At 42.0% G+C, this 16,847-nt stretch overlaps 1 protein-coding gene and 1 long non-coding RNA gene across 3 annotated transcripts in view; one reads left to right on the forward strand and one right to left on the reverse strand.

The window, feature by feature from the left end:
• Positions 1–3,094: 3,094 nt before the first annotated feature.
• Positions 3,095–4,134, reverse strand: LOC113905870. Its single transcript, XR_003514748.1, has 2 exons — positions 3,994–4,134; positions 3,095–3,471 (listed from the first exon to the last, which is right to left on the reverse strand). It is a non-coding gene; the product is annotated as an uncharacterized LOC113905870 (long non-coding RNA).
• Positions 4,135–4,173: 39 nt separating this feature from the next.
• PPP2R1B (protein phosphatase 2 scaffold subunit Abeta) overlaps positions 4,174–16,847 on the forward strand; it is a 34,301-nt gene continuing 21,627 nt past the window's right edge. For both annotated transcript variants that reach the window (XM_027563789.1, XM_027563787.1), the window contains exons 1-10: positions 4,174–4,313; positions 5,162–5,252; positions 5,655–5,755; positions 8,928–9,160; positions 9,449–9,596; positions 13,981–14,136; positions 14,801–14,915; positions 15,359–15,429; positions 15,787–15,921; positions 16,645–16,818. In XM_027563789.1, the coding sequence (XP_027419590.1) occupies positions 4,200–4,313; positions 5,162–5,252; positions 5,655–5,755; positions 8,928–9,160; positions 9,449–9,596; positions 13,981–14,136; positions 14,801–14,915; positions 15,359–15,429; positions 15,787–15,921; positions 16,645–16,818 (1,338 nt within the window). In that variant the 5' untranslated portion in view covers positions 4,174–4,199. The remainder of the gene's footprint in view (positions 4,314–5,161; positions 5,253–5,654; positions 5,756–8,927; positions 9,161–9,448; positions 9,597–13,980; positions 14,137–14,800; positions 14,916–15,358; positions 15,430–15,786; positions 15,922–16,644; positions 16,819–16,847) is intronic.

Raw genomic sequence — 16,847 nt, forward strand, 5'->3', positions numbered from 1 at the left:
TCTGCCATGAATTAAGTACAGACCTGGGAATCGGTTTCCCAGGTTCATCTCGCTAAATGAAGAGGGTTGGAAAGTATCTGTATATGCCTCTGGTTTTCCGTGCCTGAACTGAGCCACCCACCTCTTTCTCGATGGCCTTCTCCAGAGAATGGTGCTTCTGGGTCTGCCCTCAGAGAACCTCCTATGCACAGTTCTTTCTCTGCACTCAGCCTTTGCTCCCAGTCGGGTGACTCTGGAACAGATCAGCGCTTGAAGGAGTGCTTACTTGTAGAGCTCTGCAGAAGAGGCAACCCTAATAAACGTGAGGCAAGAGGCAGGAGAACACGGTGACGTCATTCAGACTTCCTTAGGACTAACCCTTTTCTATTGCGACACTCAGAGCTGTGGATCCCGTCAGCTTGTGCTTCTCAGTATTCTCCATGCTTCATCTGACCAAGAACTGGCAAGTCTAACCTTGTCTTCCTTTGATTGACTGGATAAGTGAACTGTACGTGGGTGTCCGAATTCCATGCTTTTGTGCTGAGCATATCACACTGCTTCCCAGGGGTTGCCTCCAATCCTATCTCATCTCAGTGGTTGCCCCTGATGCTCCCGGGCCACTAGTTCCTTGTCATGGGTGTGGGACAGGGAAAGGAGACCAGAGGGAGCAACAGAGGGGAGAGGGGAGCGTGGAAACAGCTCAGCGCCACAGGACTGTATTTGTGGTGCTTTGCTAGCTTCCAGGAATCCCGCAAAGGAGGGATCTGTTTAACTGGCAAAACCCACAACCAGAAGGGACAGAACTGTTTCGTGATGAGCAACTGGAGTTGTCATTTGCTTTTTCTGGACAGAGGTAGCTTCCAGAGGCTATCTGAGCAGACTCTTCCTGAGCAGATGTTTCCTTGTTGACCTGGAAATGATTTTTCCGGATAAACTTATCAAATCAATGACTTTTGAATATCAGTGTACATTAAAATCACCAGGGGGCATGGTAAAAATGTGCCCCATTCTCAAGGGTTCTTATTCAGTAGATCCTGGATGTAGGCCAGGTATCTGCATTTTTAACAAGCATTTTAGGTAATTCAGGTAGTCAGTGGACCACACTCCCCAAAAGACTTAGATTTAGTTCCAGTTTCCCTTCAACCCAATTTTTGAAATAGGCTCTTTCTGCTGCAGTCTATTTGTTTTAATTACTTTCTTTATTGAAGGATTTACTAGCATCTCCATGTTTACTGTCTGTTTCATTCTCACATAATCACAGTAACTGGAAAGGGAGTCAGAGATGGTTAGCTCCATTTTATTGAGGGTGAGGGGGTGGAGGCGGAACCGAGGCATAGGGAGGGAATTGAAGTCCAGAATTGATGACTCTCAAACCAGGCAATCTTCTGGGGCCTATTTTCTCAGCTTGTGATTTCATATTTAATCATAGTTATTTCATAGGTGTCCAATTCATTGTGCTTGGGTAAGCAAAGTGTATTTGAGTTTTAAACAAAATAGCTTAGCATCCATCAGTGTACTAGGTTTTATATTCAGCGTATTGAAGCTTGTCTAAGCTTGAGTTAATATCTGCCCTGAGAGATGATGTGGAACTGACTTAATGTGCTTCTTTCTGTGCTTGCTTCCTTTATCATTTCTGACTTTTTTTTTTTTTTTTTTGGCCTGCTTCATCATACAGGATCTCAGTTCCCTGACCAGAGTCTTAACCACTGGATTGCCAGGGAAGTCTGATGAAGACTTTTACGAGAATAGATTTCTCTTCCTCATGTCAACAGGAACCCCTCTCTGGTCTTTTGGTTAGAGGACTAAATCAAAAAACCTCTTTTCTTTTTTTCCAACTTGTATAGTACTTGGAAAATCTTGAAAACTCTCAGTTTACTTATTTTTATTACAGTGTTACTTAACTGTACAAATATAAAGTAAGAATATAATGATCTTTTATTTATAGTTCTTATATAACTAAAAAATATAAGTTTGCAAGTTAAATACAAATGATATCATAAAACTAATACCATTCAAACTAATATTATAGCAATTTAACATGGCAGATGATGTATTTTGCTGAGACTAAATTATCCCTTGTATTGTGATTATGGTATTCCTGTGAAAACTCAGCTTCTTTTGAGTTCAACATACCTATACCACCAAGTGACCTATATTATCTCAATTTTCTCACCACTTTTCTGTTAGAACTACTGTGACAATGCAGTCTATGATGTGGTTTGACTTTCATTTTGTGCATGAAAACACACTGTCATTTTAAATCCACCTCTGTTCTTTTCTCATGATCCCAGAATAGTAAAAGCACCACTAAGACACACATGCAAATGCAGGTATTGAAATCCCAAGGCCATACCAGGTTGTAAAGTGGTCATTCAAATAGTCCAGAATGCCTAAATTAAGAATTACTGTTCAGATTCACTGGTTCCTAAACTTACACTACGATCAAAAGCCTTATCTACTGTGTTTACTTCCAAGAACCCCATTTTTTTAAAGTCACCTAAATTAATAGACGGGAAAACAGTGGAAACGGTGTCAGACTTTTTTTTTTTTGACTCCAAAATCACTGCAGCTGGTGATTGCAGCCGTGAAATTAAAAGACGCTTACTCCTTGGAAGGAAAGTTATGACCACCCTAGATAGTATACTGAAAAGCAGAGATATTACTTTGCCAACAAAGGTCCGTCTAGTCAAGGCTATGGTTTTTCCAGCGGTCATGTATGGATGTGAGAGTTGGACTGTGAAGAAAGCTGAGCACTGAAGAACTGATGCTTTTGAACTGTGGTGTTGGAGAAGACTCTTGAGAGTCCCTTGGACTGCAAGGAGATCCAACCAGTCCATCCTAAAGGAGATCAGTCCTGGGTGTTCATTGGAAGGACTGATGCTGAAGCTGAAACTCCAATACTTTGGCCACGAAGAGTTGACTCATTGGAAAAGACCCTGATGCTGGGAGGGATTGGGGGCAGGAGAAGGGGACGACAGAGGATGAGATGGCTGGATGGCATCACCCACTGGATGGACATGAGTTTGAGTGAACTCCAGGAGTTGGTGATGGACAGGGAGGCCTGGTGTGTGCTGTGATTCATGGGGTCACAAGGAGTCGGACACGACTGAGTGACTGAACTGAACTGAAATTACATTTATTGACAATTTTCCTTTTTTATTCATCAGACATATAAAATTACCATTGCAGAGCTTGTGATCACCACAGGTAGTGATCACTCTAAGCAGCTTATAGTCCAAAACAAACAAAAAGAGGACATTCTAGTTATTCCGTGCTGCCTGCCCAAGGGTAAATGGAAACTTCCTACTAAACTTTGCAAGAACTCTCATACCGTCGGACCTCCTCCCACCGCTGCCTTTGAGGACTCTTGGAGTTCTAGAGAGGTCAGGTTAGCCTTTCTTGTACAAGCGAAGTAGCCGCTTCACCCAATTTGGAAGGATTAAAGCTTGTCCTAGTTTTGCTTGATTGTTGTACTTCTAGCATGCTAAAGACCTAAAAAATAAGAGAAAGAAAATACAACAGAAGGCAGCATTCCAGTACCAAACTGAAAAGAAACACAAAAACAAGAGAGCAGCATGTTTTTAACAGCTTGCATGGAAAAAGCGGAAAAAATATTGACTGGGGAGTTTGGATAGCACTGTTCATTTTCTCTCACCGCCCGCGGTATTTGTCTTACGGAGCAGGAGCCAGATACAATTCTGGCGCACATGCCGGAGGAAGGGGTGGAGGGGTTCTGTGGAAGCTTGTGGAAGCGTGAGGATATAGCGGGGGAAATTAGGGATGGAGACCCAAATGGCTCCGGGCCAGGATGAGATCGGGGGAGGGAGGCGCTAAGTCTTTTTTCCTCCTGGCCTCAAGCATCCTCTTGGTCCCCTGAGTCCTAAGAGGACACAGCACAGGTCATGCAGGTAGGTTCCCGACGCCTTCAGATCAGCACGAGCAAGATGAATCCCTGCCCCTGTTTCTTTCGCCTGGGAAAAGGACACGGAGGCTCCTTTCGCCTTCTAAGCCCACCTGTCTTTTGGAGTTCAGACCTACAGCTCCGGAAACGGGGACCTGGCAGGGGTCTCCACCCGCTCTGCAGGAACTCAGTTCCCAGACTTCGGCTCCCGCCGAGCTCCGGCCTTAGCCCCGCCTATCAGGGCGCGGGGCGGGGCCAGGGCGTGGGGCGGGGCCAGGGGGCGCAGCGGGCGGCCGAGTCCAGGCGGAGGAGGAAGAACATGGCGGGTGCGGCGGGGCCTGCCACCGGCTCGGGGGCCGCCGGCGGAGATGGAGACGATTCGCTCTACCCCATTGCGGTGTTAATCGACGAGCTCCGCAATGAGGACGTGCAGGTATTGGAGTCGCGCCCGGCAGCGGACGCGGGCTTGGCTGAGCGCGTGGTAGGGAAGGGGGCCAGCCGGCCCCTGTTGTGGGGGAGGCCCGGGGATTGAAAGCCGGGACCCTGAGCTGAAACTTGACGGGGAGGAGGGGAGGGACCCATGAGGGGTTCTGGTGGCTCGACCCGGCGGCCCCGGAGCCTGCCCCGCACGCCTTATTCTGACCCGCTTAGGCGGCGGCCCGGCGTCCCACCTGGTCCTGCGTGCTCGTGGGGGAACCGGCTTGCCGCCCGGGCGCCCTTTCTGGGCCGGGCGGTGAGGACGCCGGGGCCGGCGGCGCCCGTAGCGGGGCGAGCGGGAGGCGGGCGGCGCGGGGCCGCGAGGGGCTGCAGGACGCCGAGGCGCCCTCTGAAATGCAGGGGAATGACTGCCTTCCTCGCGGCCTGCTGGAAACTGGCCCGGCTTGAATGGAGGGGTGGCTAAACTAACCTAAAGGAGGCGGGATGTCATCTCTGATTGAACTTTTCTTTGAAAAGCCTGGGGTGGTACTCAACCATCTCACCTGCTTGACCACTGCTACATTTCTCTCTTTTTAAAATTGTCTCGCTTTTCCGGATATTGTATTTTCTTTCATTTCTTTAATGGGCCCGTCAGAGGATTTCTCCTGAGAAATCTTACTTTAGCTAAAGAAGGCGTGTTCCCTTGTTTTTGAGGTTCCTCATAGAATAAAGTGTAAATTAAAGGTTTTTTTTTTTCCTTCTTATCAGTATGCCATTACCTCACCTATTTGCAGCTACTCTCTTTTGGTCTAAATCACAACTGCTTCTTTACTTCATTCTTCTTTCTACTTTTTTTTTTTAAAGCTCCGTCTCAATAGTATTAAGAAATTATCAACAATTGCTCTAGCACTCGGAGTAGAAAGGACACGAACTGAACTGCTGCCATTCCTTACAGGTATGTGACTCTTTGAGGAAAGGCCTGGGCATTTCTGTTTTCCAGTGGCTTTCAAAACTTGGATTGTTGTTTTGTATTTGTTGCCCATAGTATTAGTACTAAACTGAGCCTGTTGTTTCTACTGTGAAGAAACAGGGCAAAGCATATATTGTAATGTTGTGGCCGGACATATTCAGATATTAATTATTTAGCTAATAGAAAAGTAATTGATGTGCGATTATGAATTTCTAGTTCCTTCTATAAAATAAATCCATGAAGACACTTGATTGAGAAGGAGGAAAAGGCTGTTAGGATGGCGACAGATTGTCTAGTTACATATGGAGTGTCTTCCTAGTTTTGTGTGAGTGTCCAGCTTTGGGCCAGCTATCCTTGTTGATGAGTACTGGTTCTTGTCATTTCCAGATACAATTTATGATGAAGATGAGGTACTGTTAGCTCTTGCTGAGCAGCTGGGAAATTTCACTGGCCTGGTGGGAGGTCCTGACTTTGCCCACTGTTTGCTGGTGAGTATATTCTGCCTGCTGTCCTTCTAGAACTTTTGCGGTATAAATAATACATTGTGTGGTGATAGGACAGTGCAGCATTTTTTTATGAAGATCTTTTTATGGATAGTCACAGGAGAACAAATTGAGAGAACAAATAATGTAGGCATTTTGGACTCAACCTTTCTTATTTTTTCTGGTTGTGAATGTGGGAACTTTCTCTTTTCTAACTTGTTACCTTAGCAGTTAGGAGAAAAAGGGCTGGATTGTTTCTGTTCATGATTTTTTTCCCTCTTATAGTGGAAATCTTAATTCTCATCTAACAATGCTGTGGCTTTGGGAATGTTTATTAGTTTTGTCTTTAATTGTAAGTGTAACTTTTGATTCTGACTTCGTTTGTGAATTTCATGAATTCAGTTTAATTCAGTTGAAATTTACTGAGAACCTTCTATATCAGTCACTGAAGTTACAATGTTCATGTTAAAGATGAGCATTGGGAGGGTAATAAGGCCTCTGTCCTTTTGTGTCAACAAGTAATTACTATGTGGTGTTAGATGGAAAAATTTGAAGCACATAAAAGAGAAAGGGATTAACCCAGGGTGATCAGGAAGATGTCCTTGGGAGAGAATGTCTGAACTAGGGTGTGAAAGATGACTAGGAATTTGACAGCTGCACAGGATGATGGGGTTGTATGCTTCAAGGCTTCAATATTGGCTGTATTATATTGCTGACTCTCATGACTTCTGTCTTTACCTCTGACCTTTCCATGGAGCTCCAGATATAGATATATGTAGAAAGATATAAATATCTGTGTTATGTATATCTGCTATGATTTTTCTACTTGGGTGTCAAACAGGCATCTCAAATTTAGTATGTCTGAAACAGAACGCAGTTTTTTCCCCAAAATGTATCGTAATTAGTTGTCCCATTGCAGTAAATCGCATCACCATCTACCCAGTTAGTTGGACAGCCAAAGCCTGGAAGATATTCTTGAATCCGTTTCCCCTCACTTCCCACATCTAATCCGTCAATCACTCCTGTAGATTCTGCATGTATTCCAAATCAGTTCTCTTTCTTCCGTCTCTACTACCACTTAGCTCATCTTTCCACTGGTCTTTCTAGACCATATGGTCTTTCCTCTAGATTATTGCAGTAATCTAGTTGCTTTCCACTCACACCTTCTGCCCCACCACTCTAGTTGACTCTTCACCCAGAGATGGATCACTCCCTGCCATGGTTCTTAGAAAATTCATAATTTCTACCTTAGTTTGTACCTTAGTTTATAAAATTTGCCCCTATGAGCTTATCTCGTATCATGTTCCCTTTAATAACCTCATTCCATTCACAATAGTCTTTGTTCTGTTCTTTGAATACACCAAGCTTATTGCCCTGGATAGTCCCTATAATAACATGTGTTTTTGAGCTTCCTATGACTGGCTCCTTATCATTTAGATGCCAGCTTTAATGCATCTCAGCAATGCCTTCCCTGACCTCTCAACCTGAAATTCCTTCCCCAATCATCCTTCACCACATCAGCCTTGTTTTTACCCCCTCTTTGGCTGCACCACACAGCTTGTGGGATCTTAGTTCCCCAACCAGGGGTTGAACCCTGGTCCTCAGCAGTGAAAGCACAGAGTCCTTACCATCGGGCTGCCACGGAATTCCCCCTGTTCTCTTTACAGAGAGTTATTGTCCTGATGAGTTGTTATCTTCCTCCATTAGAATATAAAATTGTATTCAATGTCCTGTGATAAAATGATAACGGAAAAGAATGTATATGTGTAACTGAATCAATTTGCTGTACAGCAGAAATTAACATAACATTGTAAGACCACGGTACTTGAATAAAGTAAATCTTTAAAAAATTAAGAAGAAAAGTCAAAAGACACCCCCCCAAAAGTAAACTAGCGCAAAGAAATCATGGCCTTATTTCTTCCCTCTCCTCAGTGCTAGAATATAAAAGTAATTATCATTTTAAAAGAAAGAGTTTAGGAGCCTTGGAAGTGTGAAACTGGTTGATTGCAAGAGTATAAAGTGTTGGTGCTAGAGTAGGCAGAAGTGGTGGTCCCAGGGCTGTAGGAAAAGGTCATGGAGAAATAGGCCACGTTTCAATCAAGAGACAGGAGCCTGCTCTTCTGTAGTGGTGATAGAGATTATCAATGATACTGCATGAGAGGAGGTCAGAGAAGGCAGTGGACAGATCGTGAAAGGCCTTTACTTTTAAGAAAACAGTATCTTTTCAGAGGGCTTCTGAAATTTCCCTTAGGAAAGCTGAGTACCTTGTGTCAAATAATTTTTGAAATGAATTATGTAGACACCCTTGTTTCCTTTGACTCATAATTCTATTTCACTCTCCTGGTCAGTTCTACATGTGGCTTTTGTCTTTAACATTGGCACTTCACGGTGTATCCTGAATTTGTCCAGACCGAGTGCAAACCCAGAAGAGCAGCAGTTGAGAGAATCAGCCCTCTGCACTTTTCCCTGGGCTGTGCTGCACTCGCTCACTGATCCTAGTCAGGGCCAACCCATTTGGTCTCCTGTTTCTAAAGCTGCAGGCAAGGTTTCCTACTGTCTCTGTACCTTTCACTTAATTGTTCTTTCATAAAGTCCCACTCTATGTCTGGCTCATGGAAAAATCCTGGATGCATTCTGAGAAAAGTAATTTTGCACTCAGCCTTTAATAGTTTGGAAAAGGCAGTGGTGTGGAGTGAACTGACAGAGGTAGCTTCCACCTCCAGGAACGGTAGAATGATACTCCGGGCGCCGTGGCCTCAGTGTCCTGATGCGGGGTCCTCATGTAATTGTGGTGCCCAAAGGTGGTCATGTTTCTGCACTCACTCTTGAGGAAGTACACATGGTTCTGTCGACTTTGGCTATACAGCTTTTAAGTCGAGTGATTCAGCTCACAGTGATATTAATACTGTGTCAGGTCTCTTCCACCGTGTCATTCGTAGACACCATCTGGGAATCGCCATCTGGGACATGAAATCTTGGCTGTCCTACAGAAATCGTGTCTTCAGGTTGGACACAGCATATGCCATCACCGTGTGAACTGAAAGTAACCATTTGGTGTGATGTAGCTAACATTCTGGTTACTTGTCCCACCTCCCTCCAGTCACTTTAAAAGGTGATAATCTGTATCTAACCTGGTTGAGTAAGTTTTCTCACTGGTTTTCCATTTTGGTCTGTGCAGCCTCCTCTGGAAAGCCTGGCAACTGTGGAAGAGACTGTGGTTCGAGACAAGGCTGTGGAGTCCCTGAGGCAGATCTCGCAGGAGCACACACCAGTGGCCCTGGAGGCTCACTTCGTACCTCTGGTGAAGCGCTTAGCAAGTGGGGATTGGTTCACCTCTCGCACATCCGCATGTGGTTTGTTCAGCGTTTGCTATCCCAGGGCTTCCGTTGCTGTCAAAGGAGAAATTAGACAGTAAGATATGGTATTTTTTAGTTATTTGGGGTTATTGGGAGCTCACAGCTGACAGGATACACAGTACCCTGTTACCAGTGAGTGGCTGGTATCAGGGTAGTCAGATTGATGACAGCAGTTACCAGTGTCCAAGTGCACATACCAGTGGGTTGCCTTTGTTACTTCTATGAGTAGAAGTCTAATGCCTGATGTTTGTAGGAGAAAACCTCTAAAATTCCTGTGTGTGTTGGGGGATGCTTACTCAGTGACATGTAACAGGAAATACCTTCATTATTTTATCTGTTGCAGGTACTTCCGTTCCTTGTGCTCAGATGACACACCAATGGTACGCCGTGCTGCTGCTTCCAAATTGGGTGAATTTGCAAAAGTTTTGGAATTAGACAGTGTGAAAAGTGAAATCGTTCCTTTATTCACCAATCTAGCTTCAGATGAACAGGTAGGTTAACTCTTAGTAATTAAAGTACACAAATATGTTCTTACATTTGAAGAATTTCTTCGGATGTTTTGGTTCTCATGTTAGGATCATTTTTTTTTTTTTCAGAATTATTACTTAATTCTGGCCTGGCTAAAGTTTAAGATTACCCATCCCAGTGTCCTTATAATTCTTTCTTAGCCAAACCGTAATTTTCTTTTCCATTTAGCAGCTGTTGAAGGGGAGTTGAGGAATTGGGAGCCATAATTAGGAAGGAAGACCAAAGCCACATTAAAGAGTAACTGTACCTTTGGGTACTGCAGGCTGAATTATTGTGGGACAGTAATGTTTCCTGGAATTTTTGGCTTTCAGATAACAAGCATAGCATGTATTGGGAAAGCTTTTTGACCCTCTGCATCCTCTGTATGAGTGTATAGGATAACTTTGCATGAGGGCAGTTATAAATCCAAGGATCTCCATCTCATCAGTGTAGAAATTAGCAGTAATAATGGGTTTCCCTGGTGACTCAGTGGTAAAGAATCCATCTGCCAATGCAGGAGACTCGGGTTCAGTCCTTGGTTTGGGAAGATCCTCTGGAGAAGGAAATGGCAACCCACTCCAGTGTTCATTCTTGCCTGGGAAATCTCATGGGAGAGGAGACTGGCAGGCTGCAGTCCACGGGGTCACAAAAGAGTCAGACACAACTTAGCGACTAAATAACAACAAAAAGCAATAATGATACACTAGTAAGCACCCAAATGAATCTTTTTCAGCCTGTTTTAAGTGGTTTACATATGTGAAGTAATTCAGCCCTTACAACAGCCCCATGAAGTCATTACTTACATTTTACGTATTCGGAAACAGGCACAGGAAATTGGAGTAAATTGCTCATGGTTGCATAGTGAGCAGTGTTGGAGTGCGGGCTTGAGTCTAGGCAGCTTAGCTCCAGAGTTGTGACCTTCACTGCTAAGCTGTAGTGCTCTTCTGTATGGTGCTTTGGAGAATCAGCCCCCAGAGTTCCTGGACTCTAGAGGAACAATTTACCTAGTTTCTGCCCTCGGATCACTGTATGTGTACAGGATCCAGAGCAGCAGATACATACCTTGAGTCTCATGTTCAGATTCTAGATCTGAAGATGATAAATCTTTGGAAATAATTTTTAAAATTAATTAAAATAATATATACAGAGTAGTACAAAGTGAATATGCATCTTAAGTATTACAAGGCATGTTATCCTGTAACTTTCATCTATGAAAGGAGACAGAACTTTGTTAGCCATCATCCAGGAAGCCCAGCATGATTCTGCCTCCCAAACAAACACCCCTCCCAGTTCCTACTCCCTACCCCCTTAAGACTGTAACGCTCTATCTTGATTTTTGGGGTAACCCCCTCCTTATTTTTCTTGGCATTTTTACTGTTCATAAAGTATGGTTTAAAACAACACTGTTCAACAGAAATACAATGTAAATTACCTGTTAATTTTAAGTTTCACAGTAGCCATAGTTTACAAAGTGAAAAGCAGGTGAAATTGATTTCAATACTGTATTTTTTTAATCCAGTATATCCAGAGGAACTACCATTAGAGTGTGTGGTGCTAGTTACATTCCAGGTACTCGGAAGTAGGTAGTAAGTAGGATAATGGTTGTCACATTGGAGAGCACAGGTTTAGAATCCTCATTTGAGATTTTGTTGATTACATTTCCCATGGTATAACTCAGTGTTTTCTTTTGTCCTGCAAAATTGGTAGTTGAATCTAGAGTGGAGATTTGTGAATTTTTTTCTGTAAAGGGCCCGATAGTAAGTGTTTTAGGCTTTGTGGACCGGACAGTCTCTGTTTTAACTACAGAGCTCTGCTGTTGGGTGTCACACACTGCAGTGTGCAAACTAACGGGCATGGTGCTGTTCCAGGAAAATGTTATTTACAGAAACTAGCTGCTTTCCGTATTTGGCCAGTATTTGCCTCGGCCCTGATCCAGAGGCTTAATGAGAGCTGGTTTGATATTTTGGGGGCAGTAAGATCACTTTGTTAGCTGGAGGCTGCTTTTCATCAAGAGGCATGTCTGGTTGTGGTATTAACAGTGATGGAGGCTGAAAGAATTATTTGTTTAGTTGTAACGTGTGTGTATGTTCACTGTGACCACTGATAGAATTGCTGCTCCTTTCTTAGTCATTCGTTGAGAAAGTATTTATTGAGACCCTTCTGTGAATCAGGCACTGTTCTTCATGCTGGCTTTCAGTGTTAAATGAGGGACCATGCTGTCACGCAGTTTATATTTTAGTGAAAGAAGGCACAATAAACAGATAAACAAAATATTAGGGATCAAAATGATGTTTTTTGACCACCACTTCCCTGGTGGTTGGGAACCTGCCTTGTAATTCAGGGGACATAGATTTGATCCTTGGTCAAGGAACTGAGATCCAGCATGCTTGGATCAGCTGTGAAGCAGCTAAGCCTTCATGCCACAACTGCTACGCCCTTGTGCTACAACAAGAGAGTTGGTGCGCTGTATCAAAAGATCCTACATGCTGCGACTAAGACCCCAGTGCAGCCAAATAAATGTAAAAACGGATGGAAATCGGGTAGGGTAACATAGTGGTGGGGCGTGATTATGGGCATTCTTTTAGACTGGTTAGTCAGAGAAGGGCCATGAAGAGGTGGCATAAACTGAAACTTGAACAAAAAAATGCCAGCCACGCCCTTTCCTAGTGTGTCAGAGCTCTAGGAAAAGAGAATTCCGAGAGGAGAGGACATTTAGTATGTATAAAGATCCTGTGGTTGGAACATAGTGGGTGAAAAGGACTCTGATAGGAATTTGGATAAGATAATCAGGGCCCAGATTGTGGGGGTCCTTTAAGCAGGGTGTTGAGTTTGGGTTTTCTTTTCTAGGTGTAATGAGAACACACCAAGATTTTAATCAGGGATGTAATTTGATGTCATTTAAAATTTTAAAAGATTGTTCTGGCTTCTAGGTGGGAAACTAAATTGTAAGGTAGAGGGTGAGAATAGGAACAAGACGAGTTAGGAGACTTTCACAATAATCCTGACAAGAGACAGTGGTGAACTAGGGTGGCATGGTGAAGATGGAAAGACTCTGGTGATCGGTTTGGAGGCAGTCAGTAGAACTGTGATTGAATTGGGAGAAGGGAAGAGGCATCAAGATTTCTTGATTTTACTTGAGAAACTGGGTGGATACTGCTGTTACTGCTAAGATGGAGAAGATTCCAGGAGGAGTAGCAGATACAGGGAAGAAAATCAGGAGTTCTGGGAGAAAAGTAGTTGATTAGTTGAGAAAGTATTGATGGGTATGGATTTACATCGGTGATACTAGCCCCTTGATTCAGCATAGTTTCTGGAATCTGAAAATAGCTGTATGACCACTACCAAAGATACAGTTCTGCCTTTTTAGCCTGTTCATTTAGATAGAGTGGTGAGTGTCTTGGGCGTGTAGTAGGTTATTGCTGATCTGTAATTTTTTAAATTTATGACATTTGGAAAGTTGGAGGCACTGTTGCCTCTTGTGTGCGTGCATGTGCACGGATGCACACGTGTAGGTATGTTACATACTCTTAGAGTTTTTGACGTTTCATCTGGGGGCTCAGATGTTTATGTATTTTCACTTCCTACTAATATATTTATGATTCCCCAATCTGTAGTCTCAATTCCTAATTTTTCACTGATCTATCTATTTGTATATTACTACTTTTACAAAGGATATATAGATACTAGGCTGATACTTGGCAGTTTACATTTGGGAAGTTGAATTCATTAATCCCTTAACTTTCTAATTTTTTCTGCTGGGTTTTCTAGGGTTGGCTATCTCAGAAGTTATTCTGTCCTTGATCATCAGCATTTAAATTTAATGTTTTTTAAAAATTACTTAAAAATTGTGTTTTTCTGTGTATCTCTCCGAGTCATTATCTCATGCCTAAACTCGGATTATTGCCGTCCTAAACTGAGTGTTTTGAAAACTGAGCTTCCTGAGGAACTCCCTTAGCCGTACCCCCTTTCTCTTCCTCTGTTCTGACCTTCTGTAAACAACTGGTACAAGCATGGTTTTCATTTTTATTGCTCAGCTTCTTAGAGTGAGGATTTAGAGACATCATTAAAATGTTCTTTTTTCACATAATCTTTACGTTTTTATTTCATTTTCCTTACGAAAAATTCTGTATTCTAACCAACATCGTTAACTTTGCTATTCACTCAGAGAACAGTCATTTCTGCCTTAATGGCTTTGACATGCCTTGCCATTTCAGGCAAAGGGAACAGCTATTTCAAGACATAAAGACATGAACTGCTTATAATGTGGTTTTTTTTTTTAAGAACACCCAAGCACTACCGCAGCCACACACTGCCTCATGGCTTTCAGAAAATACTGTCTGACTAACATAAAGGAATTTTGTTCATTAGGATTCAGTGCGCCTGCTAGCTGTGGAAGCCTGCGTCAGTATCGCCCAGTTACTGTCTCAGGAGGACATTGAGGCTTTGGTGATGCCTACACTTCGACAAGCAGCAGAAGATAAATCTTGGCGAGTTCGCTATATGGTAGCTGACAAATTTTCAGAGGTAAAATTAGTGCACTGACATTTTTTAAGTACTAAAAGGAAGAAACCCCCCAGAAACCCACAGATTTGCTGTCATAACCAAAAGTTTCTGAATTGGAAGTGCTTGAGGCAAAAATATACATAGACCTTCCTAGACTCATGATGAGGTTATGTCCTGAGAAACCCATTGCAGTTGAAAGTGCATTTAATGGACCTAACCTGCTGAACAGCATAGCTTAGCCTTGCCTACTTTAAACTTTTAAAGAACACTTATATTAGCCTACAGTTAGGCAGAATACTCTAACAGAAAACCTGTTTTATAATAAAATGTGCAATAGCTCATGTAATTTATTCACTACTGGTACTTGAAATGAAAAACAGAGCGGTTTTAAGTGTATCGGCTGTTCCCCCTTGTGATTCCATGGCTGACGGGAAGCTCTGGCCTCCCCGCTCTGCCCAGCATTACGGGGGGTGGCGCTACATAGCACTAGCCCAGGAAAGGATCAAAATTCAAAACCTGAAATTTGGTTTCTAGTCAACGTCTATTGCTTTCACAACATCCTAAAGTTGAAGAATCCTAAGTTGAACGATCATAAGTTGGGGACTATCTATACTTGACGATTGCACTGTGCTTGTTAAGTTATTTTGATTAGAGTACATTAAAACCTGTACAAATTCTTTTATAGCTCCAGAAAGCTGTGGGTCCAAAAATCACCCTAAATGACCTCATCCCCGCCTTTCAGAATCTACTCAAAGACTGTGAAGCTGAAGTCCGAGCAGCTGCTGCCCATAAAGTAAAAGGTTAAGGTGTCAGTTTATGTTGTAACTAGATCACTTTGGTGCATTTTTTTATGTCAGTGAATTTTGTAATATTTTTTGTCTTAGATTATGTTTTCAGATAAATAGAGATGATTTTAATGTGTTAAAATGTTAACATTGTCACACAAAGCTACTCCCTTATATATTTAAAACCAAATAGCTTCTGTTTAAAAAAAAAAAAATTCCAATCCAGATTGGATTGGTGTGGTACACAGTGGCATATAGATTGACCAAAAAGTGCATTTAAAAGTAGCCATTTTTCTTCCTTGGAACTTATTTGCTTAAACATATGATTTGATTTAACTTGAAACTTGATAAATCTGGTTAAATTTCTTCATTTGGCTCCTTGTAAATGGCTCCTTCATTTGGCTCCTATGTAAATGACAACATAAGCATTTTTTTTTCTTTCTCTTTATATATTTTAGAACTTTGTGAGAACTTGCCTATGGAAGGTAGAGAGACCATAATTATGAATCAAATTCTGCCCTATATAAAGGTAAACCTAACTTTAGTTTATTTTTTGTTTCACTTTAGTTTATTTTTGTGAAGGTAACCCTGACCTCAATTTTTGTTTGTATTACCTTAAAGCTCTTTGGGTTTAAACGTGGACCAGGGATGAATGGGACAGGTATATTAATGTGTAACACTGGTATTTATTACTTATTACTATTTTGTAAGTACAAAATGCTCTCTTTTGCATAGGTTTATTTTATCTGACAGATGGTCTGAGGAAACTTTATCGACTAATCAGTATTGAAAGAGTAATGTCTTTTAAAATTCCTTGGGAAATCATATGGAAGTTTCTGTTGTCTTTCAAAAAAACTAAAGGCTTTTAATTTTGACTTTATTCTAGGAATTAGTATCTGATACAAATCAACATGTCAAGTCGGCTCTAGCTTCTGTAATTATGGGGTTGTCTACCATTTTGGGCAAAGAGAATACCATTGAACATCTTCTACCTCTCTTTTTAGCTCAGTTAAAGGATGAGGTGAGTCTGGCTATAAATTTTGTTGTCTTTTGATAGTCGGTGATTTGGTTTGGTTTTTGTTTGGGATGTCACTGAAAAAGTAACTTATTTTAAACCATTTATGGTATTTGGGCATGGAGTTACAAGTTCCCGAGAAAATGGGCCACTGATACAGATGTAAAAATGTCTGTCCATCTTCTCTGCCTAATTCCTGATTATATTCATTGTTTTTTTCTTCTCTTTAAACTTAATGGATCTTTATTTGAAAAGTCTCATTAAAATTTAGATATAGTATTATAAAAATTACCCTTTTTGCCAGGCGTGATCATCAATGCTTTGCATGTGTTATTATTATGTGTAATTTTCACAGCAATCTTATTTTTGGGGGTCGGTCTTAACTATTACTCCCATTTTACAGATGAAGAAGGTGAGGCACAGAGGTAAAATAACCTACCTGAAGTCTCAGCTGTGGTCCATATGGGATTTGAATACGTGTAATTTGATTTCATAGCTTATGTGCTCTTTACATTTCTATAGACTTTTCATTGAGAGTTTTAAGTCAACTAAATTATGCACTTTGAATTATTTGTGTACTCAGTATTAAGTATTTCTTCCAAGACAATAGTTTTTTCACCCAAGTAACTTTCTCATTTTAAAATTTATTTGCTCATCATGGTGGTAGGAGAATATCGATCAGAGAACTTGATCTTTATATGTGCTTTTTTGGCTCTTGTGTATTTGCAGTGTCCTGAAGTTCGTTTGAATATCATCTCCAATTTGGATTGTGTAAATGAAGTGATTGGAATCCGGCAGCTCTCTCAGTCACTCCTTCCTGCCATAGTGGAGCTGGCTGAAGATGCGAAGTGGAGGGTCCGGCTGGCCATCATCGAGTATATGCCACTGCTGGCAGGCCAGCTGGTGAGTGTGGGTATTGTGTGAGCTGAAGG

The sequence above is a fragment of the Bos indicus x Bos taurus genome, chromosome 15 (genome assembly GCF_003369695.1).
Source record: "Bos indicus x Bos taurus breed Angus x Brahman F1 hybrid chromosome 15, Bos_hybrid_MaternalHap_v2.0, whole genome shotgun sequence".
Classification (NCBI taxonomy): Eukaryota; Metazoa; Chordata; class Mammalia; order Artiodactyla; family Bovidae; genus Bos; species Bos indicus x Bos taurus.